The sequence below is a fragment of the Etheostoma spectabile genome, chromosome 11, assembly GCF_008692095.1.
Source record: "Etheostoma spectabile isolate EspeVRDwgs_2016 chromosome 11, UIUC_Espe_1.0, whole genome shotgun sequence".
In the NCBI taxonomy this organism is placed as follows: Eukaryota; Metazoa; Chordata; class Actinopteri; order Perciformes; family Percidae; genus Etheostoma; species Etheostoma spectabile.
In genome coordinates this window covers 7,467,540-7,493,658 of record NC_045743.1, presented here as the reverse complement: position 1 = coordinate 7,493,658, position 26,119 = coordinate 7,467,540, and the positions used below count along the sequence as shown (strand labels likewise).

Here is a 26,119-nt window from a genome sequence, read left to right as displayed (position 1 = left end):
AACAGACAGCCATCACCCAGGCATTGTGATATTGAGTTTCTTGACAGTGTGCAATCATCTGAGAGTTGCATGCTGTAACTGAATAGTATTTGTTTCATATAATATGTTGAATAGTTTGAAAAGAATGAGCACAGAAAGACAATGACTAGTGAGTATTGAATTGTCCTAATAATCACTCAATTCAGTTATTGACATTAGATATATTTAGATAGCCCAATATGAAAATGTGTGCTTTAAACTCTTGCTTTTGGACAAAAATTAGTAGAGCTGCAAAGCTTTATTGATTATTATTAATCAATAAGTTATCAACTATTAAAATAATCACTAACTATTTTGATAATTGATTCATAGGTTTCAGTTATTGTTTTACAAACTCTTTGATTCCAGCTTTTTAAATGTGAATATTTTCTAGTTTCTTTCACTTTATGGTCCGTGGTAGTAAACTGAATATCTTTGAGTTGCACAAAAAAAGACATTTGAGAACGTCATCTTGGGCTTTGGAAAACAATAATCGGCATTTTTCTCAATTTTCTGACATTTGACAGACCAAAAAATTAAACAATCAATCAAGAAAATAATCAACGGATTTATCGCCAATGAAAATAACAGACAAGGAAATTACTTTAAAAAATGCTGAGATTTGCTCATGCTAATACTCCTGGACCACAGCTATTCAAGATAAAAATAATAAAAACACAGTATTACTTTTTATTTTAGTTAAACATAGGATCAAACATGTTTATTGTGTTGTAGACTCTGCTCTGCACTGGTAGTACAATTACTGCTCAATAACAATTTTGAATTCAAAGGTAATTTTAAAATCATGGCCCCTACTTTTCTCCATTTTTACAGTCGTTTTGCCATTTAAAAACCACAGATGACAAGCAAGCAAACAGATTTAAAATACAGAGCAGAAACGTGCTGAGTTTGCTAATAAGACTCAAACTTCAGTTTATGTCTTGCTCTTACATGAAACGACACTTGTTTGTATGCAAACCATGTTGCAGAAGACAAGGTTATGTATTAATCATACTAAATATGATCCCCTTAAAAAATGAATAACTGAGCTTGAGTTCATAAGCAAATGTAAATATCTATCAATCGTAATGTTACAATGCTCGTAGATGGCAACAAGTTGGGCATACAACATTGTTTTATTTAGATAATTCTGCTATTTCTCATAACAATACTTACGTTTTGTAACTCCAGATTCTATTTCCACTTATCTTGCCCTACTGCTCTTATGACTGCCTCATAATCCACCTAGGCCAAGTCATTACAATGGCAGATTTTTGTCAGAATGACGACTATCTGATACAAGCCGTGCAAAGTGCATGTTCTGCTCGTGGGCCCTGTGTCGCAGGTGGCATGGAATACATCAGATTCGCCCTAACCCAATAGCGTAGCGTAACATTATTTACGCATAATAACTTGCAATTTTCCCACTGTGGGACAAATAAAGGTTTTCTTATCTTATCTTAACTTCAGAGTCTATGAGTACAGGCGTAGCCCTCTAAGGTTTGAGCCATCTGCTCCTAGAACTTTAGGCTGAAGAAAAAGCTGATGTTGGGAGCTGAGCAACCAGTCCACTCTGTTTATATACAGTGTCGGCGGACGTAGTTCAAACCCGTGCTGGACGCAAGGGCAGGAAAGAAAATCTTCACAACTGCGCACAGGGATACACCCAATAGCGTAGCCCTTAGAGGGCAAAGCCTATACAAAACAGAACAATATTAGATAGCATCTTATAAGTCTCATCATCCTAATGTAGATGCAGTAACATAATCCAATATTCCTTATTTTAAAAAGGAAAGGAAAGGGAACTTTCCTTTCGCTGAAAAGCACCTTGTTCATGCTTTTTTAATATTTTTTGGGGTGATAAATGCGCCTGATTTGTATTTAAGGTAGGGTTAGAGTTTTTCGGGTATTTGTTTTTTTTTCATATTGGGAAAAATTAAATTTCTTTTTTGGGAAGACCCTTCCATTTTTGGGAGAAAAAGAAAAATACAGATAGGGTACATTTAATAAAAAGGGTTTTTTATGCTAAATTCTTAAATTTTTTGAAAGGGGGGGACGGGTGTTTATTTTAAAAATTTTCATCCCCAAACCACCCTTTACTATTGCCCAAAAGGGGATACACTGTTTTCTTTCCTAAAATATAAGTTGGGAGTTGGGGGGAAATTAAATTTTTTCAAATTAAATTTGAAACTGGAAGGAGCAAAATGCATACAGAAGATACCAACAGGGGGGTGGGAGGTAGAGGGGAGTTAGTTCGTAATACCCTCCCATCCCCCTCCCAAGAAAAAGGGGGGAGGTGTGGGGCCAGGACACCCCCAAATTTGGGCCCCAAGACAAAACACAAAGAGGCCCAGTACCGCCAAAAAACCCTTAAAAAATGCAGGGGTTTTGGTTTCTGTACTGCTTTTAAAAAGCGTCAATCTGGGGCAAGAAGCCATGTTTTTTAACCCAACAAGGGGGTTTCCCCACCAAAAGCATAAAATGATTTTTCCCAAATATTTTTATTCTCAAAGGGGAAGACAGCACAGAACTACAAAAAAAACCTTTTTAAAATTTAAAACACACCCGTCAAAATTCCTTTGGGGATTTTCCCTTATTGTAGCATCTTATTCTATAGGGATTTACCAAAATAACTGTTGACAAAAAGAGACAAAAGAGGTAAATGTATCATCACAAAAACATTAAGCAAAAAAAGACTTACCATCAAATCTTTTGTGTCTGGAAACAAAGGTGCTTCTCAATTCATGACTTATTTCATCAACCAGATTCTCAAAATCCTGTTTGCTCTGTTGGCCAAATTTGTCCTCCATTTCCTGGGTGCAACATGTGTTTCCCTGAGGACATACACGAAGGTGTTCACCTGCAAAATAGCATACAAAAAAAAACAGAACAGATTTTTTTGTAGCCATACTAAGAGTGACACTAACTTTACACATATGTAATACATTTAACATGATTTGAGAAGTATAAAATTAAAACATTCAACTTCAAGAAATCCTTTCTCTTACTCTAGCAAGTTGGGTGCTTAAAATTCACTCAATGATTCAATAAAACGTTTATAAGGTCTCATTTTGGACACATAATCATTTGAGCTGATAACAGTTTTTAACTTTTATGTTCCTCCATTGTGGTTTGCAAAATCCCACAATCAGGTCTTAATTAGCTGAAATGCATTTAAATTGAGAAATTTCTAAGCTTTATCCCCACGTACACTGTTGCTATGCTTGACAAGCTTCCCAATTTCACAGGGCACATGTGCAGATTACAATCATGCCCGTGGCAGATTTAGGAAACAACTTAAATTTCTCAGTCATTTTTTTTAAACATTGGTGCGGGATTTTAGACAGAGGTAGACAAATACAGGTATTTAACTTCTAGCTGGCAACTGTTGACTTTGTCAACTCAAATGCCAATTGTCTCCAGCTGATTAAATCAACTTTAGCTAGCTGCAGCACATTCAGTCGACCAATCAATTGCCACACACAAGCCTAAATGAGCTGTGTGTGTACCTAACAACCTATCTCCAACTCCCCACTGGCTTTAGCTCTTTTCCATGGATAAGAGATGGCAACACTGGTTTAAATCTTTCACACTTTTTTCATTTTTGGTATTGGCTTTGTTATCATAGACTTATCCAGGTTTTGTAAATAGCCTGCAAAATCCAAAACATGGTGTGTGCAAAATTCCATGATCTTTTCCTCAAGACATGGCTCCTCAAAAGAGCCAGTAATAAAATTAGAGTAGCAAACAAGAATGTAATTTTGTGATGTCAAATGTTACTGTGTAGGTAGATTGGAACTCCAGTTTGTCAGATGCCCTTTGAAAAATCTGAACACTTTAAATTTAAAATTATGCAAGACAAATGACGGGGCTAGAGTAGATGGTGCATTATAGTTCCTCCTATTTCACATAACCCTTGGTTTCTCAGAACTGTAGCTCATAAACCAACATTAAAGGTGTCACCAACAGGAAATTTACCTTCACATGAAATGCTATGCATTTTCACTGTAATTTTCTCTGTACAGAAAATCAGTTGCTAATTTCAGAAATGGACAGACTAAAAAAACTGGTGTGTGCCTTAAGTTCTTTAACATGATTATGTGTATTTAACAATACAGATAGTGGTTCTGTTTGGTCTGACAATAAGAGGTATCATTGACTAGGGCTTATTAAAGTTAAATCAGTGAGGTGAACAGATAATACATTCCTTTGAAATATTATCTTCATTAAATCATTGATGACATTGGTAAAAAGCTGAAGTGTATCAAAAGTTAATGATCTACAGCGTTATATTTTCCCAAGCAGCCATTTTAAGAAGACTCAGTCTGTAATTTCTCCATTCCACAGTCTAAATACTATGAAAATGTATTGATGACAAGATATTTAAGAGAGGACAAAACAAATTTGAGGACCACTCAATCTATAACTTAACCTTTGGTAATTGTGTAACTACAATTGACCCAATATAACTTGTGAAGTGAAAGCTCATCTTGTTCCTTCTACTTTTAAAATAAAAGCTGGGATAGTGTGGCCTCTTTCTTTACCAAGTAAAGACAAAGAGTAGTAGCCTATTTGGTATCTGTCTTATCTTGAAAGTCAAAATGAGCTTAGTTGACACTAAATGATTTAAATCTAATTACATCACATTTATGGATGAGGCTAAAATACTGTCCTCAGGTGGTTGGGTTTACTGTGATCTGATCCTACTCCACATGGGATAAAAAAAAAACATAATAATAATAATAATAATAATAATAATAATGATAATAATAATAAAATTATTATGGGATGTGGCTACATTCAAAATTACCCCATTTTTAGAATAGGCATGACAAATCTGACATACCAAACAAAACAGCGATTTCACTGTTACAACTGTTAAGCAACATTACAGACAACCATTGAGCAGAATTGGCAATCCAATAAGATCTTAGGCATTCCGCTAAATATTTTAAGAAATCCTGTAGAAGTCAACTACAACCCTGCTAAAAAACCTAGGCTATATTTTATGTATTTTGGTAGAAAAGGTCACATATTTTGTTTAGCAGGACATTCTCTTAATATAAAACAGGAAAGCATGATTTGTCATCATTGATAAAACAAATAGAGAAGTGTGTGCTTATGCTGATAATTTCATGATTTTCAGTATGTACAGCAATGTTTGTGTTCTGGTGTGTGTGTGTGTGTGTGTGTGTGTGTGTGTGTTGTGTGTGTGTGTGTGTGTGGAGTGTGGGGGGTGTATGTGTTGCACACTGATGGCAGTGAGAGAACACAGAACAAATGCTTAAGTTGTGTGGCTTAAACCAAACAGGCTTGTGGAAAATAAAAACAGTGCAGTTATTTCTCTTTACTCTCCATAAAGTAAACATAAATCTTAGGTTTACTGTTTAACAGACAGATTAAATGGCAAGATGTGAGGGTAAAGAAGAGAAAACATGTGTCTTATATACTTTATATGGTATGAATTTGGACTTTTAAATTGTTTCATCATTTTCACCATGGGTGTTTGTTTTACATTAAAAAAACTATTTTAAATGCATGGAATTCAAATGTGAGAAAAAGAGTCTCATCATTTTCATAATGGGAATTTGTTTTTATAAATTTACCATTCATCTTTTATTTTGTTTCACAACAGGCAATGGGTGTTGCCAAGTGTGTGTATAGGGAATTTTACATTTTTAATTCTCCCAGAAACATGCCTCGTTATGGTTATAAACAATAACACGGTGTATGAAATTGTCTTAAAATTAGAGTAGATACCGTCAAAATAATGAGACATTTATACACAGAATAATCTAGGGTATGCATATCCACAAAAAGGCTTTGATCTTACAGTAAAGGGTGACTCCAGTGCACATATGTTGCTGGAGAATTCAGGTGGACCTCCCATTGCAGATGTTTAATCAAATAAGGCCCTCCATGAAGCTCACAGTTCCAGCATCATGGCCCCTCTCCCTTTACACACTTCCTCTCTACTTATCAGGCCTGCATTGACTTGAAATTCAATTTGTATTCAGCCTTTTTATTAGATACGTCAACAGGAGAAAAACAAAATCCATCCTGACATAAGAAACCTACTGTGTGCTCCAGCAGTCCCAACAGAGCAACACCATCACTTAAAAATAAGACTGTCATACATCAACATATGGGAAGGAGCTTTCAAGGGACTTCACCACTCAGTAAAGTGCCACAATCTTCCCTGCAAGGGTAAAACAGCGCTGTCCCTTCCCAGATAATCTATCCAGCGGAGCACAGACCACACATTAGCAACCGACAGGATGGTGTGGGCCAGAGAGTTCTTTTACAGCAAAGACAAACTGCTGCATCTTACATTTCAATGTATTTTACAAAGACTAAGGCAAATTAACTTATTTTATAATTCTTTATTATGTCAACAATAAAATGAATATCCCAGTTTGGTCCTTTTTGCTATGGACCTCAATTGTATTCCAACAACTATTGCACATTAGTGAGTCCCATAGTTGCAATGTAGATAATTTTGATTCAACCGCGGAGCTTAATTTAATGCTTGAAATGGACAAATAACTTTTATGTATAGATCATTTGTTAAAACACTTTGTGAAAAGTTTTTGTTGCCTGCTCAATTTTCTTAAAATTTAAAATTTCTTTAATCCTTCTATCCTTTTTTTTTATCTTACCGTAGTTCATCGCCTACCTTCTCCAGCAGTTGATCTTTCAGCAATCACACAACATTCTTTTCAGAAAAGGCATTCAGTATGTCTCAGTAGTAAGTTAAAGTCACACTAGCTCTAGTCAGCTCTATTGGACACAATGTACAAATATGTTGCTGGTTCATGGCTTTGGGAAAAGGTAGAAAAAATCCTGCTGTGCTGTGGGTAGCAGGAGATGAGAGCTGGCGATGCAATCAAGTCCACCGCCAGATTATTGGCTGTATACAGTTCCATTGTTAGCATTTCTATAGGACTCAGCAAGACTCTTTAAATAAACTGTGAATTGGCACTGCTACAGTTCTCTGTTTTCTACCATTTGAGGATACTGTAAAACTACAACACGTAAACACATAATCTACTGTCATGGTGTAGCTTTAGGCGAAAGTGAAACATTAAACAGCTTGAAGGCGTTGCTAAAGTGTCAAAGTAGCCTTGCATTGCCAGACCTCTCCACAGCACTGTGAAGTACGCCGCAAATACTTTCTAGGACAGGAAGAAAAAAATGCTCTGGGTTATTTGCATCTCTTTAAACCAATCACAAACATGTTGTGTGGCGCTATCTTTGAGCCAGTGGCTTTGTAAAAAAGGAACATAAATTTTGTTAGAACATTTGCACCCTGCAAATAAAACGCCACAAACAATATTAAATTAATGTAATAATCACTGTCACCACAATACACATCACACACACACACACACACACACCACCACACACACACACCACACACACACACACACACACACACACACACAACACACACACCCCACACACCACACACAGGACATGGACCCACAAAGGCCCGACTCAAAAATATAAAATACAATAGTTTATGTAATTATTAAGACTATTTAACTATTAAATAAACTCTGCATCAGTGTCCAGTATCGAAAGGGAAAGGGAAATCCAGGAAACAGGCAAGGTTCAAAATCCAAGGGAATCAAAAACTCAGGCAAACAGGAACACGAGGAAAATGCTCAAAAGCTCATGGTAAACAGACAATCTCACACTGGGGAAAGGGGAAGACAGAACACAAGACAGGGGAGACAAGGACACACAGGTGCAACACGTTAGGGTGAGGACAGGTAATCACACAGGTGGAAAAAATATACAAGAGGAAGTAAACATGACAACACAAGAGAGAACAAAACCTTCAAAATAAAACAGGAAATTGTGAATCTAACTCAAAACAATAACTTGACACAGGGACGGGACATGACACAATACAGTAATAGCTATTTAAATTAGCTGGATACATGGTTAAAACTAATTTGCCCTCAGTGTAGTGCTTTGTGTACTTTGTCCATGGCAATCCCCACAAATCGGTCCCAAAATGTCCCAGTTAGATAGTAATTGCTGTAAATATAGCCTTTGTAAATCTTAACAATCATTCCACAAAAGTACCAAGCAGGCTTGCCATATTACACAATCCAAATTTTCTTCAAAACGTTCCTATTTCAGCGTGTAGCTTGGTAGCTCAAAGTTTGTTGTTCTTTCCCGAAGCGAACAGAGTTTGAGAACGGCAACACACAGAGAGCGAAAGGTTAACGCGCCGTATTTTAGGCAATTATCCTGCAAATGTACTTCCACTGATCCAATCTGATGTCGAAGTAATGCTCCTCTCTCCTGTCTATCATTCACACAGACATGCAGAGACAAATTATGAAATCCAGGGCTAGTTGTACTTTTATACTCACTTTGGATTTGAAAATGTCTTTTCTAGGATGAAGTTTACTATAGTTTTGTATCCTATCACCCTAGATCTCATCTTTCAAACAGAAGAACAGAACAATGTGTGTGTAACCCATGAGAGTTGCAAATGGTTTGTGAAAACGGTTGTAAAAACATTTACCTTTAGGTAAATGTCTTAGCACAGCTTTGGGATAGCTTACTCATTGGATTGACACTGAACCAAGTCTTATGCAGATGGGGTTTTTGTTAGTTTGTTGCTGGTATGGCCCCCAGTCTGATTACCTCCTAAAGCTGTCTGTGACCCAGTAATTATTTCCCACTAGCCTTGTATCAAAGCTGGCAAGTCATTCAGAACAAAGAGACTTGTCCCAGCCTAACCTCACTGTACAAACCCATTCCCTGTCCTTTATTTGTCCGGGGCCAACAGCAGGATACTTCACTTTGCATTGAGCCGTGGCACAAAATGTTTAACATGCATACAGAGCAGCGGATCCTGCCTACATTATCATATTAATAACTAAACAGAAACACACATATCAACACATATAAACACACACTTGTGCTATGTCACGAGTGTTAAACATGCAACAAAACTGTGAAAAATTCAAAGCTGTGTTTTAATGAGAGGTTGATGCATGCGCTCTGTGATTTAATAACACCTACAAGCTGTCATGATACATCCAAATTATTTCATGTCAATCTCCTGTCTGTAATCTAATGGAGTGTCAGTCAAATCAACAAGCTTATTATCACTGCTGATGAATCTCTACAACTAAATATTTTAAATCTACCTTCTTCCTGCCTAGATGTGCTTACCTTATACAATGCATACCTGCCATTTAATAGTAGAATTTCAATATTGATCTTTTTTATGGACTGCAAATACAATATTGTGGTGAAGAAGGTGTTGGTTAAATAAGCCCAAGCTTAGGACCTTCTATATACTGTAGAATTCTTAGGTGTAATTGCTTGAATGCATTTGCAATTACCACAGACAATCTGGTAAGAACTGAGGAAGGAGATATCTTCAAATGGTTCTTTATTAATTACCACACACATAATGCAAGCCACTCTGTATGAACTGAATTCAAGTATGTGAACTGACGTGTGGTTTCTATAATATGATGAAAGTAGAAATAACATATGTTAATTGGCACAATAATTACGTAATTCTCTACTTTTCATATACATGAAATAGTGATTTAGCAACACTGAACAGCTTACATATGAATTTGAATATATATTATGTGTACAGCAGCAACTTATTAAGCAAATTTACACTCACCTAAAGGATTATTAGAAACACCATGCTAATACTGTGTTTGACCCCCTTTCGCCTTCAGAACTGCCTTAATTCTACGTGGCATTGATTCAACAAGGTGCTGAAAGCATTCTTTAGAAATGTTGGCCCATATTGATAGGATAGCATTTTGCAGTTGATGGAGATTTGTGGGATGCACATCCAGGGCACAAAGCTCCCATTCCACCACATCCCAAAGATGCTCTATTGGGTTGAGATCTGGTGACTGTGGGGGCCATTTCAGTACAGTGAACTCATTGTCATGTTCAAGAAACCAATTTGAAATGATTCGAGCTTTGTGAGCTTTGGTGCATTATCCTGCTGGAAGTAGCCATCAGACGATGGGTACATGGTGGCCATAAAGAGATGGACATGATCAGAAAGAATGCTCAGGTAGGACAATGCCCAATTGGCACTGAAGGACCTAAAGTTTGCCAAGAAAACATCCCCCACACCATTGCACCACCACCACCAGCCTGCACAGTGGTAACAAGACATGATGGATCCATGTTCTCATTCCGTTTACCCCAAATTCTGACTCTAGCATCTGAATGTTTCAACAGAAATCAAGACTCATCAGACCAGGCAACATTTTTCCAGTCTTCAACTGTGTTTCCAGTCTGCAGTCTGACATCAGTTCACCTCCTCACCATCTGCGTCGCCAAATCCCATTTCGTCTCAAAATGTGCGTGGCTCAGAGTTTCGTGGAGGACCGCACATTCTCCCATCAAGTTTTTTTTATAAATCACCTTTGGCATATTTTGTGCGTACGCAACCTTTATAAATGAGACCCCTGAACATTTAAAAACACCTCCACATGTGCATTTCAAAACCTTGCTATTTCGTGTTTGCTCAGTCACACCAATGCAAGTTCTGTCAATGAGAAATAGTTGTCTGACTCAGTGTTAACACCAAAACTCCAAGGTTTTCCCTGCTCCCCCATTCACCTTTCACATTACCATATACAAACTACACACATTAAAAGGTCCCATGGCATGAAAATTTATCTTTGAGTTTTTTTAACATTAATGTGAGTTCCCCCAGCCTGCCTATGGTCCCCCTGTGGCTAGAAATGGTGAAACCAAGCCCTGGGTTTCCTGCTCTACCTTTGAGAAAATGAAAGCTCAAATGGGCCGATCTGGAATCTTCCCCTTTATATAAAAGGGGCAAGAAGGTTACATCATCTTTCTCTGCTTTGCCCATCCTGAGACTTTGGGCCACCCATGAGAGAGAGACATCATAGCTTTCAAACGAGCAAAGTGGCAGTTGGTCAAGGCCACACCCCCAGCCTCCACCTTGCCCCCCCCTCTCTCCACAAAAACTACAGACTCAGAAATGGCACATACTAAGGAAAGCGCATTGTGGGGCTAGCTCTAGTGGCTGTAATTCTGTAAGTCTGAATTTTGGAGAAGAGACTTCAGATATGGTATTAGGGGACCACTAAGACATATATAAAAGCATCCAAAGACCACCATTTCATTTAACACATCATTGTTCCTAGTTAAAGTCTGTCACATTCAGCTGTCGGAGCCTTGCACCTAAGCCCAGCGTTAAAAGTCAGCGTCAACTTTGTTTGCAAGTGTTTCCACACTAATTTATCTGGCTGCTATGATCATTCTTGCAGGAGTGCACACGTGAAGCAAATTAAATGTGACAAATTTAGTAGGAAGAATAACTATAGAGAAGGTTCCAATCAAAACATATTTCACACTTTCAAGCCTTATGAGTAAAATTAGAACATGACTTAAGATGTACTTCAGTTGTTTTCAATATGTTTTGTCAATCCCAATAGTTTTGTTGTCTCTAAGACAAACTTCAGCCGGGGGAAATTATTGTCCAAGTTCCAGGGAATTCCAGCAAAGGTAGGCCAACTCTCTGAAGTATTCATCAGTGTACCTGGCCAAAGAGACCCACAGCATATGCACTCTACCATCTGTTATGTCCCCTGGTTCCCCCTGACAAACTTTTCATGAGTTCACACTTGAAGCCACACTCAGACCTAATGAGATCAACATTGCTTATGCAGTTTCTTCTTCCTTGTGACATCACTTCATCACTTAAAAGCAACTAAAAAGTCTTCTGAATTCTGGCAGATTAAAAAAAATATATAGTTACGCACTTCCTTCTTGGATTTAGAGTCATGTGTTTAAGTCTTAACTCATTCATATTTTTGGTTAATTTTTGTCAACAAAATCTCTGGACATCTTTATTATTAGCCATTAAACTTTAAAAATTAATATTTTAGTCGGGGGGTTGTCACAGCTTATTTCCTTACACAATAACATGTTCCCCCTTTTCCAGTAAGTAAAGTGAGTCCAAGTTTCTGCCCATTTTTCTCACCAAACCACATTGTTGAAATCATGCATTTTATCTGCCATTCTCACAAGCTCTGGAAATGTTTTCCAATTTGTTTCTTTTATTGCTTCATAGGTGCTCCAGGTGATAGAATGCAAAAAATATTTTTGACTAATTAATTACTTATTTATTAATTATATGTTACTTATTTTATTTTTTTTGCTTACTGTGGCCTGAAATGGCTCAGTTGATCTTTGCTTATAGTCTACCCAAAAATGAGGCTGTCCAAGGCTGATCCAATTCATCCAGTCAGAGCTGCACACTAAATATTATACTAATTTCAACTCCAAAAAAGCAGTGCTGCCCAATTCTGTTATCATATAGACAGCTTCTATTCAACTTCTTTAGAGCTTCAAACTAATGGGCTCAATTCTCAGTGGATATTTTACCTGAACAAGATCTTGCTTCAAAGTCTGAACTGAAGAGACTTAGGCTGGCCTGTGTGAGACTCAGGTTATTTTATCCACATCATTGAATCCATAGCACGGACACAAACAACATGCACTTTACAACACTATTGCAGAGAATCAAATTAACGATGCTGGCTAGCTGTGCTGTCTTGGGAGGCATGAATAGACAGGCTATGAGCAAATGAACAAATGCATGATTGTATAAATCAAGTAATTAGTCGAACTGCAAGGAAGTAAGTGGTTGGATAATAGAGCTGTATGTATGAATACATTGATATGCAAATTATTTTCTGGCTTCATGAGCATCATCACATCGTTTTACCGTTTTTTTTTTAAATAAATCAAGAGTTTAGCTACAGGTTGCTATAAATCACTGTTCTATCCAACACTCATCATAGTCACTCAATGTCATGCACTCTCAGACATCCAAGGCACTTGTACATTGTTTCATTTTCACCACTCACTCTATAGTACATTGAAACATGTTCTCTAACTGATGGACTATCAGACTTTGGCAAGAAAACTAAGAAAACTACAATGAAATCAGATCCTCAGGAACCACATGAGGATATAATTGAATGCATATGAACTAGGGCTGCACGATTATGGCCAAAATGATAATCGCGATTATTTTGATCAAAATTTTGATCGCGATTATTCTCACGATTATTTGTTGATTTTAACCAAAACAAATTTTATTGTCACATGGGCTATTTATAACTGGAGAGGGAGTGTGATGGACGCTACTCACAGAGAGACGGCTGACTCATTATGAACGGGTCCAGCACGGGTCGAATGGCGGATACACACGTCGTGTGTATTAAACGTCTGTATCTTCACTGCGCTGCATTTTTATGAACTATGATGTTCTGGCCATGGGTCACATCTCTGGTCCAGGTCCAGCAGCTCCGTCTCACACGCTGTTACTCTACCAACTGAAGTTAGCTGCATTCAATAACTTCTTCTGTGTTCTTCGCCGTAGCGGCCGCGATAGCAGAGTTACCCAGGGCAACACTGGTACAAACACAGGTTTGCCCCTCATACTTAACAATATACAGCTGTGTTAATAAAAAATTAAAACTGTAGACAAATGTCAGAAGTGTGGACCGGCGGCCGCTGTGTGGCGGGGCGCGGAGAGTAAGACGAGAGAGCGTAGAAAGATCCAACACAGACACGGCTTTACAGACGAAATGGGTTATGTAACGCAAAATTAAACCATACCCATATAAACAGCATTGCAGCGGATGCGAGGACATTAGCACCGGTGCGTCCTAGAAGAGCTAACAGCTAACAGACGCTATTAGCGCCGACTAGCACCGGTCACTGCTGTTGTCTGAAAAACAACAAATGGGACAAAGTGTTGCGTTTACTGGTAAACTGGTAAACCTTGAGACCGACGTATTACCGACTGCTATGTGTTGAGTTTTCCTCACGCTACTCTGTCCTCTGGGACTGTCTACATCTAGAAACTTAGCTGCACGAGGTGCAGTGAACTACTCTGACTGGCTCATGAGCAGACGGCTTTACGGAGCGGGAGATGGGCTTTGCAAAAACCCGGAGCGTTCTATGAAATGATGCTTTATAAAAAATAATCGCTCGATCACGCAAATTTGATCGTGGGAAGTCCAAATCGTTATCGCGATTAAAATTCGATTAATTGTGCAGCCCTAATATGAACATCAGCATCATGGATCTATAAATCAATGTATTCCACACAGTCTCTTCTTGACACACTTACAAATGTCTCTAGAGGGTTTTGTGTACAGAATAGCCAAATTCCTTGCTCAAATTAGAACTTTTATCAATCACAATTGAATGGCATTATTCCTATCACATTTTGGGCCAAAAGTCATTATAAAAGGCATGTTTGTGTTTTAAATAAATATGGGATGGTGTTACCCAGTGTATGTCCTTGGGTGAATGAGGACAGGTTCAAGAGGAAATGAATTCTCAGTGGCATGAAACAGTCTACACAAAAGCAGCACAGTACAATGGTATGATGGTATTCTTCATCCTCAGGAGAGTCAGCGTGAAGGGAAAAGGACAGGAATAAAGATGTTGGAACGGTTTCATTCTCCTAGCAAATGCGTCAGAATTTTCTTTTTTAAATATGTCAAGATATTCCACTGCAACATGCCATGTGCAAGGCTGTGTGCATGATAAAACAGCCAAGTGTTGACTCAATGGTCTGTTGTTTTTTCATATTGAAATATTTTTAAATGTACGACAAAGAAATCTCTTTGTGAAAGGAAATATAAATGAATAGCTTGCCTCTGTCACTGCAGGAGAAACATTTTTAAGAGGCTTTGAAGAAGTTGTTGTGGAGAATATACAGTATATATACTGTACATATATATATATATATATATATACACACACACACGTACATATGTACATATACACACACACATATATATACACGTATACATATACATACTGTACACACACACACACACACACACACACATACTGAACAAAATTGTAAACAACACTTGTTTTTGCTCCCATTTTTCATGAGCTGATTCAAAGATCTAAGATTTTTTTTCTATGTACACAAAAGAATTATTTCTCTCAAATATTGTTCACAAATCTGTCTAAATCTGTGTTAATGAGTCAAAGTTTTGAGGTAGCGTGCAATTGGCATGCTGACTGCAGGAATGTCCATCAGAGCTGTTGCCCCTGAATTGAATGTTTATTTCGCTACCATAAGCTTTCTCCAAAGGCGTTTCAGAGAATTTGACGGTAAATCCAACCGGCCTCACAACCGCAGACCACATGTAACCACACCAGCCCAGGACCTCCACATCAGCATCTTCACCTCCAAGATCGTCTGAGAACAGCCACCGTGACAGCTGCTGCAACAATCGGTTTGCATAACCAAATAATTTCTGCACAAACTGTCAGAAACCATCTTAGGGAAGCTTGTTTGCATGCTTGGCGTCCTTATTGGGGTCTTGACCTGACTGGAGTTTGTTGTCGTAACCGTCTTGAGTGGGCAAATGCTCACATTCAATGGCATCTGGCACTTTTGAGAGGTGTTCTCTTCATGGATGAATCCCGGTTTTCACTGTACAGGGCAGATAGCACACAGTGTGCATGGCGTTGTGTGGGTGAGCAATTTGCTGATGTCCACGTTGTGGATGGAGTGGCCTATAGTGGTGGGTTGTGGTATGGGCAGGTGTATATTATGGACAACGAACACAGGTGCATTTTATTTATGGAATTTTGAATGCACAGAGATACCGTGATGAGATCCTGAGGCCCTTTGTTGTGCCATTCATCGACAACCATCACCTCATGTTGCAGCATGATAATGCACAGCCCCATGTTGCAAGTATCTGTATACAATCCTGGAAGCTAAAAACATACCAGTTGTTGCATGGCCAGCAAACTCACTGGACATGTCACCCATTGAGCATGTTTGGGATGATCTGGATCAGCGTATACAACAGCGTAGGGCTGCACGATTATGGCCCAAATGATAATCTTGATTATTTTGATCAAAATTTTGATCGCGATTATTCTCACGATTATTTGTTGATTTTAACCAAAACTAATTTTATCGTCACATAGGCTATTTATAACTGCAAGAGGGACTGTGATGGACGCTACTCACAGAGAGACGGCTGACTCATTATGAACGGGTCCAGCACGGGTCGATTGGCGGATACACACGTGTATGAAATGTCTGTATCTTCACTGCGCTGCATTTTTATGAACCCTAATATTCTCACAATGGGTCACATCTCTGGCCCAGGTCCAGCAGCTCGGTCTCACACGCTGTTACTCAACTACAACTGAAGTTGCATTCAATTCAATTTAATTGCAAACTTCTTCTGTGTTCTTCGCCGTGGCGGCCGCGATAACAAAGTTACCAGCGGAAACACTGGTACAAATACAGGTTTGCCTCTCATGCTTAAAAATATACAACAATTAAAACTGTAGACAAATGTCAGAAGTGTGGACCGGGCCGCTGTGTGGCCGGGCACGAAGTAAGAGGAGAGAGGGTAGAGGAGTGATCCAACACAGACACAGCTTTACAGACGAAATGGGTCATGTAACGCAAAATTAAACCATATCCAAATAAACAGCATTGCAGCGGATGCGAGGACATTAGCGCCGGTGCGTCCTAGAGGAGCTAACACCTAACAGAGGCTAACTAGCACCGACTAGCACTGGTCACTGCTGTTGTCTGAAAAACAACAGACGGGACAAAATGTTGCGTTTACTGGTAAACTGGTAAACCTTAAGACCTCTGTATAACTGACTGCTATTGCTGTTGAGTTTTCCTCCCGTAACTCTGTCCTCTGCGACTGTCTACATCTAGAAACTAAATGGGAAACTAAGCTGCACGGGGTGCAGGGAACTACTCTGACTAACTCATGAGCAGACGGCTTTACAGAGCGGTAGATGAGCTTTGCAAAAAACCTGGAGCGTTCTATGAAAATGACGCTTTAAAAAAATAATCGCTCGATGGCGCAAATTTGATCGTGGGAAGTCAAAATCGTGACAGCGATTAAAATTTGATTAATTGTGCAGCCCTACAACAGCGTGTTCCAGGTCCTGCCAATATCCAGCAACTTTGCACAGGCATTGAAGAGGAGTGGACCAACATTCCACAGGCCTCAATCAACAACCTGATCAGCTCTATGCAAAGGAGAGGTTTTGCACTGCGTGAGGAAAATGGTGGTCACACAAGATACTGGTTTTCAGCTTTACACTGACATTTGAACATTGAACTCTCTCTGTAGCTACAATTACTCCTCTGGGTTTAAAGATGAAAAGTCTGTGTATTCTAGTACAGAAAAGATAAAGGTGACTGAAAAAATGTCTAGATTAATAATCTACTTGATACAGAAAATGGATGGGTAACTATTTTGCTAGATGATTCACGGTTTCAGTCAATAAGATAGCCTTTGTCTTATATGACAGTAAACAGATCATTTTTCAGTTTGGGATTTATGTTGGTCAAATGTCACCTTTGGGTCTGGGAAATTGTGATGATCTTCTGACATGTTACTGACCAAAGGATTAATTGAGAATGTTTTCAGCAGATTAATTAAGAATAGAAATAATTAGTTTCAGCCCTGCATTACATTGTACAGTGAGTTAATCCCCTTGCATATAAAACAATACACAAAGACATGATTTTTCATCGTATAAATCTTTGCCAAGAAGATAAATATACAACAAAAAAGTACAATATGTTTGACCCCGAGGGTAATAGCTATAGAATATTCATGTGCCATATCGTTCTGCAAGGTGTACCAATATCATTACAGCTAAGATTAATGTATGGATTTCCCTAACACCATGTGCAGCACAAGTACCGCATAATCAGCATATGTAGCACTATGTCTGGCTTTGATATTTATTGAGGACTATGTAATAACAATCCTAGTGGAGGCATGAGATGGCTGGTGTGGATATTCAATCCACATGGGCAGCACGCCTCGAAGCCCCTGGGAATGAGACGTGAGCAAGCAAGCCACTCTTTCCTGCGTCAAATTGCTAAGTGGAGCATGGCAGAGGACTGCACTACAGGCAACAGCTGGTGGCTGTTTGGAGACGTAGGGCCTTGAGACCTGATCATTACCTTTCACTCAGCATTTACAGCTTACTGTACAGACAGCGGCCATTATTAGCCCACTAACTTGTTACAGTGTAAGTGTCCTCAGGTTAGCGGACTGCTTAAGTGGGAGTGTGAGGACACAACTGCATAACACACAGCTCCCCAAGGCAGCTTGCTGGAAAACACCACACCAAAGCGCCAAAAGGAGCAGTTTAAAGGCAAGCATCCTCTCCAGTTGCACATCATGTCTAGTCAGACGTTGTCAACAAGACAGAAGTGGCAGACGTGTGGCTAAAGATAGATCCAATGACAGCGGCGCAGCATTCAAGGGGGGCTTTGTTACATGATGGCTAGGTTTTGACAGGCAGACGAGGTGTCGGGGAAAGGTACCAGCTATACGTCACAGCCAAAAGCCTATATTTGATCCTCATGTTCTCATGTCAATGAAGAGACACACATTGATCCTGAGGATTGTTTTCTGAAAAGGCAGTGAAGGCTTAAAAAGAGACTGTGGAAGACTACTGGAAAATGTCTAAACAATTCTAAAAAAAGAAAAGAAAAATAGAATCATATGAGGTAGTCGGATATCAAGCAGTAGATATGTGCCAAATATGTCTGAATAATAACGCCAATCATCTGATAATATTACACATACAGAACTTATCTCCTGTGGCAGTTTAGGATTTGCAGGCGAGACAGGCAATCTCAATGTATCCAAGGTAGGTAACACCTCCATACCTTTCACTTTAATCTAAAGAAATGAAAACATCTATTTTGAGCTTAGAATGCGAACAGAATGATATCCACTGTGTCAATTAAACTTGGTTGATTACAACTACAATAAAATGTAACCTACCAAAAGGAGTTGAATGCTTCTGCAACAAATCAGGCATGTAGTATGCAGTATTTGTAGTATGTACTGGTCGCAGGTTTTAAAAAAAAAAAAAGGATGAGTTTAGAGGAAACTTGTTTATGCCAGCTTGTTAAATGAGGAATGAAAAAGTCCTTTTCAGTGGCTCCAGGTTAGAATTTAATTGGACAGTTGTTGACAGAAACTAATAGATCAAAATAACATATATTCAATCTCTTGTTGACAACATAAGCACTCATTCTTTCACATTTCACATGATTCTTAAACCATGAAACAGCTATTGCCATGTCGTCTCAGGAGAATCACTTCAATCCATTTTCCTTGTTTTTCACAGTAGATTTATCTCAAAAGAGTTTGACAAAAAATAATTCTTTATGGCTGTGTTCTCACCATCAGTCCTTCAGTAACCTTTATGATAACAGCTGCAAATCAACTGTATAAACAATGCATGTCAGGCTTACAGTATTTGGTCAAGCTTCAATAACCCAGTGTCTCTTTTAATATACTTGTTTTCAATCTTAATGTATTCAGCATTTACAAAAAAGCTTTGTTGCTAAAGACAACTTAAAACATCTGAATAATGATTTGCTTCTTGAAATAATGTGCACTGTAAATCAGCAAAACAAACAGCATTGTTAGTAACTGCCTGATTTTAAAGTATGTGTTGTATTAACATTTCAACAACCAGGGTTATGAACAGCAGAAAGTCGGACATTAATCGCGCTGAAGGCAACAAACAGAATGAACAGAAAGCGTGGGTCACATTAGGGTATAGAAATATTATCCAGAAACTACTACTAGTGTTTAAAAAAAAGAGTAACCTTGAAGACATGAGTTTCCCTCCCTTTCTGTAGAAACCCAGACACATCAAAATCAACAGACATCTTCCTTTTGGGAGAAGGAACAGAGCATTAGTGAAAATAACTTGTGTTTTGCACTGTTGGTCAGAAAATATAAGCTAAGTTATTAGTTATTTAGGGTCAATGCCTCAAAAAATCCCATTTGTTAATCAGCTTCATTAGGAATGTGTAGGTGTGGCTGGATCAGATTTGATTGACAATTCTGACAGACAACATAAATAGTAAGGGCAACACCTCAAATGTAAAAAAAAAAAAACTACTATGTGAAGTAAAGAAAGTTTTGGCAGACAATGTTATGTTTAAGTTGGACCCCATGGCCAACATGTCCTCATAATTAAACAACAGTACGGGTCAATTGTCAAGACTCCTAAAACAACATAAATGACCGTTATGGAAGCACCTCATAATTACGTTTCCTGTTAGGCGGCAACCTCTCATTGCTAGAGCAAATGAGGCCACACACTGGCCGTTTAAAACCTGTGACCATAACGGGACCGTGGTGGAAATTTTAATCATGTGACCATTCTATTTAACGTAACGGCTGCAGCTTTAAACACCTAGTTAATGTTGTGAACTGAACTAGTTACGTTTAGGCAATAAAAAGTCCTTAGTAAGGCTTAAAGTCAGTTAATTTAAAAAAATGACAATTGACATATGGTTTCACAAGGTGCATGAATCCTGGTGTCCGGAGTGAATGTCCTGTGTTTCTTTGACCCATCCACCACCCCATAAGTAATCACGATAATTACTTCAGCAATGACATGTTGCGGCCTAACAAGAAACATAATTCTAGTTATTAGCTGCTTTCACAATCAACCTATAAGTTGTTTTCTTGATAAGGGCCAGTCTGACACAGCTCGTAGTAAGACGCTAACTGAGAAAATAAAATTTCAAGGTCTTCAATGCAGAACTAAGGAGTTCGATAGCATTACATTGTACAGGTGTACACTCGTACACTTCTGCATGCAACATACAGACATATAAAATGGTAAAGCAAATTGTGTATATATATATATATATATATATATATATATATATATACACACTATACTGTATATAAAATCTATGCTTTGAGCGATGTGTTGTTCTGCTTCTAAAGCTGCAACCCTTGTGGGACACAATGTTTCCTACAGCTCTCGGAGGGAACACCTGCAGAGAAAGCCCATCATGAGGCCATTTTAGCATCAAATCAGCAATCATGAGCATGATTGATGACATGGAGAGGGAGGCAGCGTTTGAGAAATGCCCTCTGCCGCGGGAAAATTATGATTGTTTGGATTCCTCCTCCCTGATGGTGCCCCCCTCAGATTCTCAGTAGGACACATTCATATTACATTATATACGTAGAAGAATGCAGCCTCAAATAGTGGTGCTACCAAATACAAACTCAAACAAAAACTGCCAATTCACAAAAAACAATGATCTGCAATTTTATCGCAGACTCCCAGATCTCTCCACATGTGTGAGTGACAGAAAGGTCATAATAACCTGAGGATACATCCCAGCAACAGTGGCGTAAGCTAAGGAGGCTAACAAAGTCAGCTGGCCATGGCCTCTAATCCTCTCCATCCCATTACATGACAGTATAGAACCTGGGCACATTACACGCTTCAGCAGAAAACATTTGCCTCGTAATATCAGCACCGTTGTTTCTGTCCCTCCTCCATCTCCTGGCTGGGAGTAAACAAAGCTGGCCGTCAAATGAAAGCATAGAGTATGACATGCTAAGAAGTTCCTTTGAATCCAGCAGTGTGCTGCGTGACTCACTTTCCATATCTTCCCATCTTGTCTCAGACGTCTAATCTACTGACTGAGTGGAAACTGAGACAACAGGGGCAAGACTGCAGAGTGTATGTCTGATCTTTAGCCAGATCCTTGAAGGAGTGTTCAGTTCAGTTCAGTTTTATTTATATAGCAAACTTAAAAACAACAAGAATAGTTGACCAAAGTGCTTAACAAGCGAAAAAAAAATAAAAAAATAAAAACCAAAATAGATAGTATACACAAACATTACACAATACGCAAAATAAACAAAAGGGACAACTAGTCAAAAGTCAACTTGAATTGAAAGCCAATGCAAAGTAATGGGTCTTAAGCAAGGACTTGAATGTTTCAACAAGAGCAGCCACTGCAAAGGCTCGGCCCCCTTTGTTTTTTAACTTGGATCTGGGAACATGGAGGAGCATCTGATTGGAAGACCTCAGTGTGTGGACATGTAAAAGCTCCGATAAATAAAAAGCCGACAACCAATATCAGATCTTAAAAACAAGCAATACAATTTTAAAATCAATCCTGAAACACACAGGCAGACAGTGGAGCGTGGCCAGTGCTGATGTAATGTGCTCACGTTTTCTGGTCCCGGTTAAAAGTTGAGCTGCTATGTTCTGGACTAACTGTAACCGACAATGAGATGACTGATCCAATCCAACATATAAGGAGTTACAGTAGTCTAATCGAGACGTAATAAATGCATGTATGACTCTTTCAAAGTCTTTGCGTAGCAGGTAGGGCTTAAACTTAGCCAAAAGTCTCAGCTGGAAGAAACTGGTTTTAACAACATAACTAATCTGTTTGTCAAATTTAAAAGCACTGTCAAAAATCACAACCTCATTCTTAGTAAAAGGACGAATATGGGAACCTAAAGTACCTCGGGCACACACACAGGCCATAAAATTATCAACACGATGCAACACAACAATTTCAGTCTTATTGTCATTGACACAGAGAATATTCTGATCCAACAAAGTGGATTTAAATTGCTAAAATGTAACGAATTTCTCAACAGCTGAATCCAATCGACATACAATAAGTAAAGTCTGCTGAGCAGAGGGAGATGCTCTGGGAAGTTTTAGATGTGCAAAGACTTTTAGAACTATCCACAAGTCCGAGCACGAGTTGCTTAAAACACCTTCCCCATGTAGCTGTTGACAGCCTCCAGTCTGGCCTGGTCAGCAGGCAGAAGCATCGCCCGAGCGTTGTGGAATTACTGTACCAACTGAGCCTTTAAACTTTGGATCACAACAACATTTCTGTCAATAACACTGACTCCACTGCTGTCATTCCACCTGATCTGGGTCCTTCCGTTTGACCAAACACAACAACAAAACTATGGGACTGTAAACTTTTCATTTTTAGCTTTGTGAAAAACACTGTTGCAGTGGTTGAGCAGTCTAAGTGGTACTGAGTGCAATACTCCTGCAATAATACCCTGCTGTTATTCTCTATTATATTTCTAATGGTTTTAGTTAGTGCTTTATATCGGGAAAAACAACATACTGTGTGATCATAATGTGAAAGACAACCAGAACAACCAAAAACAGTAAAACTTGAAAAGGCTCTTAATGGAAACTAATAGCATTTATTAACATAAATGGGTTTACGAATTAACCACTATAATAGGATTCGCTTTAAACAGATAATGTATTTAAGAAAATGTGGCATACAGTATATAACTTCATAAGAGAAATGTGAAGTGGTTTCTATCTTATTTGATATCTAACATGGTCTCTAATGGCATCTTACATCAAAAGCAGCAGGAGCACACACACATCCCTCTGTCACTACTGTTGAAGTCTCAATAACGACAGAGATTTTTAGAAATCAAACATCAAAGAGCAGCCATTTAACTTGAATGTGTGGAAACAGCAAAAGCGTCATTTATAGAGGTGGACCAGGAACACGAAGGTTAACGTTTTTGCCAAATCATCAGTGAGTGAATAGAGTGGGATGGCAGATGTAAGGCTGACAGAAACAATAAGCTTTACGGGAAGCTTTAAGAGCCCCACTACCCTGAGTCCCACAAGGACCAACTAATCTGCAAGTACTGGAATATCAACTCCCAAGTCATCACGTCACTGAAGATGCTCCCCATCTGCCGCATGGAAGCTCCTAAACCGCTAATATTACAAACCTGCTACATGAAAATTATGAATAAAGACTACACAAATTTATGTCTGCAGTGTTTATGTTGCAATTTATCAGCATAACCCCCCAAATGCAAACAAGTATACCACAATAGAGTGTTCTCTTTTTGTCCTTTATAGACCATTTAATTACACAGTAATTCTACTATGATTGTGTGCACTTTAATCAGAGAAAATATATTTAAATAATAAATCAAAGCAGGCAAAAATTAAACTACTAAACCTATGCAACTAATCTATTCTCAATAGACTCAATGGAAATAGTACAGAAAAGGAAAGTACCATCCATGAGATCATATTTATAATCAGCTCAACCTTTTATTAATCTCCAGAGTTTAAATGGTGAAGATGTATTTCCCCTCCTGCTGTTGATCTTTGATTTTTACTTCATGATTAGAAGATGTTGTACTTTTAAACACAGGTACAACTTAATCTAAGAAATGACTTAGCTCCATTATTGTTTGCATGAGTGAGAGGCAATAAGTTACGAGTGTGAAGGGCATGCCCATCACTGTGTGAATTTGCTGAGGTGTTAATAATGCGTTGTCTCTCCAGCAGACACGTAAGGTTATGACTCATTCAAAGACCACATCAAAAGACGTTTATTCAGGGTGACAACGTTCGGAAAGGAGAGACATTTCATTTTCACTCATTTGAGAGATTAGTTGTGATGTCAGGGACATGGATCCAAAGGATTTAATCAGTTGCTTATTCAGCCCATCTCCGAACAGGTGTGCCTGTTATCAACTATGCAGCCTTTTACTTGTGCCAGATTTCCTGCTTTATAGAGAGAAGGACTGGCCCTGAAGCACAACAATGACGACCTGGAGAGACAACTCAGCCGGGGGTAATGTAAAAACAAAACAAGATTTTATTCCTGATTAATTTTCTTCAGATGCAGACATATTTAGCCAAGTATATGGCTTTAACTGATGATGTGAAATCACATAATACTATTTAGGAATTTGTGTGTACAATGTTAGTGCAGTTATGAAACATTTCATAAGTCATTGTATTAAATGATCTGAACTGCTAAAACAGAATGTAATTATATCCACTTGCAGCTAAAATGTGTGTTTGGAAAATTGTTTACGAAAAATGTTACTTTAAGTTCTGACAGCCAACAATCCATTAATAAACCTGTATGCTATCATTTGCGTGCCTCATCTCTGTATGTAATACACTAAATGTGACATTCATTATGTAAGGTATTTGAAATAACTGCTCCAAAGGGTAGTCATGGCTGTAATTATGTAGCTGACCCATGGTTATGGACTGCTTCTGAAGCACTGCAAGAAACCATCAGTTCCATTTCACCTTATCACTTCATTTTCGCAGGACAGGAGTTAATTTGCACAGTTGATCATTCATTATATCTGCTTTGTTAGCACAGTCGCAGAACTCTACTGGACACAGATTTTACCCGAAGCTACGTGAGGGACTTTTTACACACCCAGTAGTCTATTGATGCTGGCTGATAGGATATTGTTGTCGTGGCATGAATATATATAATCAGTAAATGAGCTCACATTAACCGAGAGCTGGGTTCATGCGTTTAAAATGAGTGGTTTTCTGATAACACTTCACTGATGCAGGAGGCTGCGCCAGCTGTTTGTCACCATCCAATTAGGTCAATTATTATAATTATTATAGGACTAAAACTTTGGTCACTTAGACTCGTTGCAACTCACAGAGTGACAGGTGGTTGAGGTGCTGCTGTAGCTATAACAGGCTACCCCTGCAACATCCAATCAAAGACCTATAGTAATTATGTAGGAATGACTTTGCATCAAAAATGAGTTGCAATTGGATATAATAGGATAACATTAAATACAGACGAGGGTATTACACAAGAGCCTGTTCATTCCCGAGGTAATCTATAATGCTCTGGCAGGTCGGGCCCCTAATTGACGGGTCGCACTTCGTCCAGTCTTACCTGGGATCTCCTGAAGAGGAACATGTGCGAAGCTGAATCCTTTCCCGATACAAGCTTCCCTCACATCGCTGCAGTTCCGTGCCTTAAAATCTGCTCTTGCTGCAACAGACAGCACAGAAAAAGTGCAAATGATGGTCTCTAGTCTGACCATTGTTCACTTCTGTGAAGATCCTTTTTGTTTAAGCCGTATCCTTGCTGATAAAAAAAAACTCCCTGCAATAGATCCGCAGGTACTTAATGACTGGGCGTGTAATGGTTGCAACGCAACTATTAGTGTCTACCAACACATTTCCCAAAGCAAAACGGGTTTCTAGTGCAACCGATAATGATTAAAAGTCCCCCGGCGCCGCAGAGAAAGAGGACTGCGAGTGTGGAGGTGCCACATGAATCCAGGCAGTGCGTTTCCCGGCGTGTTGACTCAACTTCGCTGAGCAGACGACCCTGGTCGCTCAGTTGAAGAGGAAATGCTGTGTGGAGAGACGCGCTCTGTGC

General features: G+C 38.8%; 1 protein-coding gene across 1 annotated transcript in view; it reads right to left on the bottom strand.

The window, feature by feature from the left end:
- LOC116698023 (glypican-6) overlaps window positions 1-26,119 on the bottom strand; it is an 85,296-nt gene extending 59,177 nt beyond the window's left edge. Inside the window, exons 1-2 of the mRNA XM_032529734.1 lie at window positions 25,628-26,119; window positions 2,720-2,878 (exon numbers count right to left, since the gene is read on the bottom strand). Coding sequence (XP_032385625.1) covers window positions 2,720-2,878; window positions 25,628-25,778 — 310 coding nt within the window. The 5' untranslated portion in view covers window positions 25,779-26,119. The remainder of the gene's footprint in view (window positions 1-2,719; window positions 2,879-25,627) is intronic.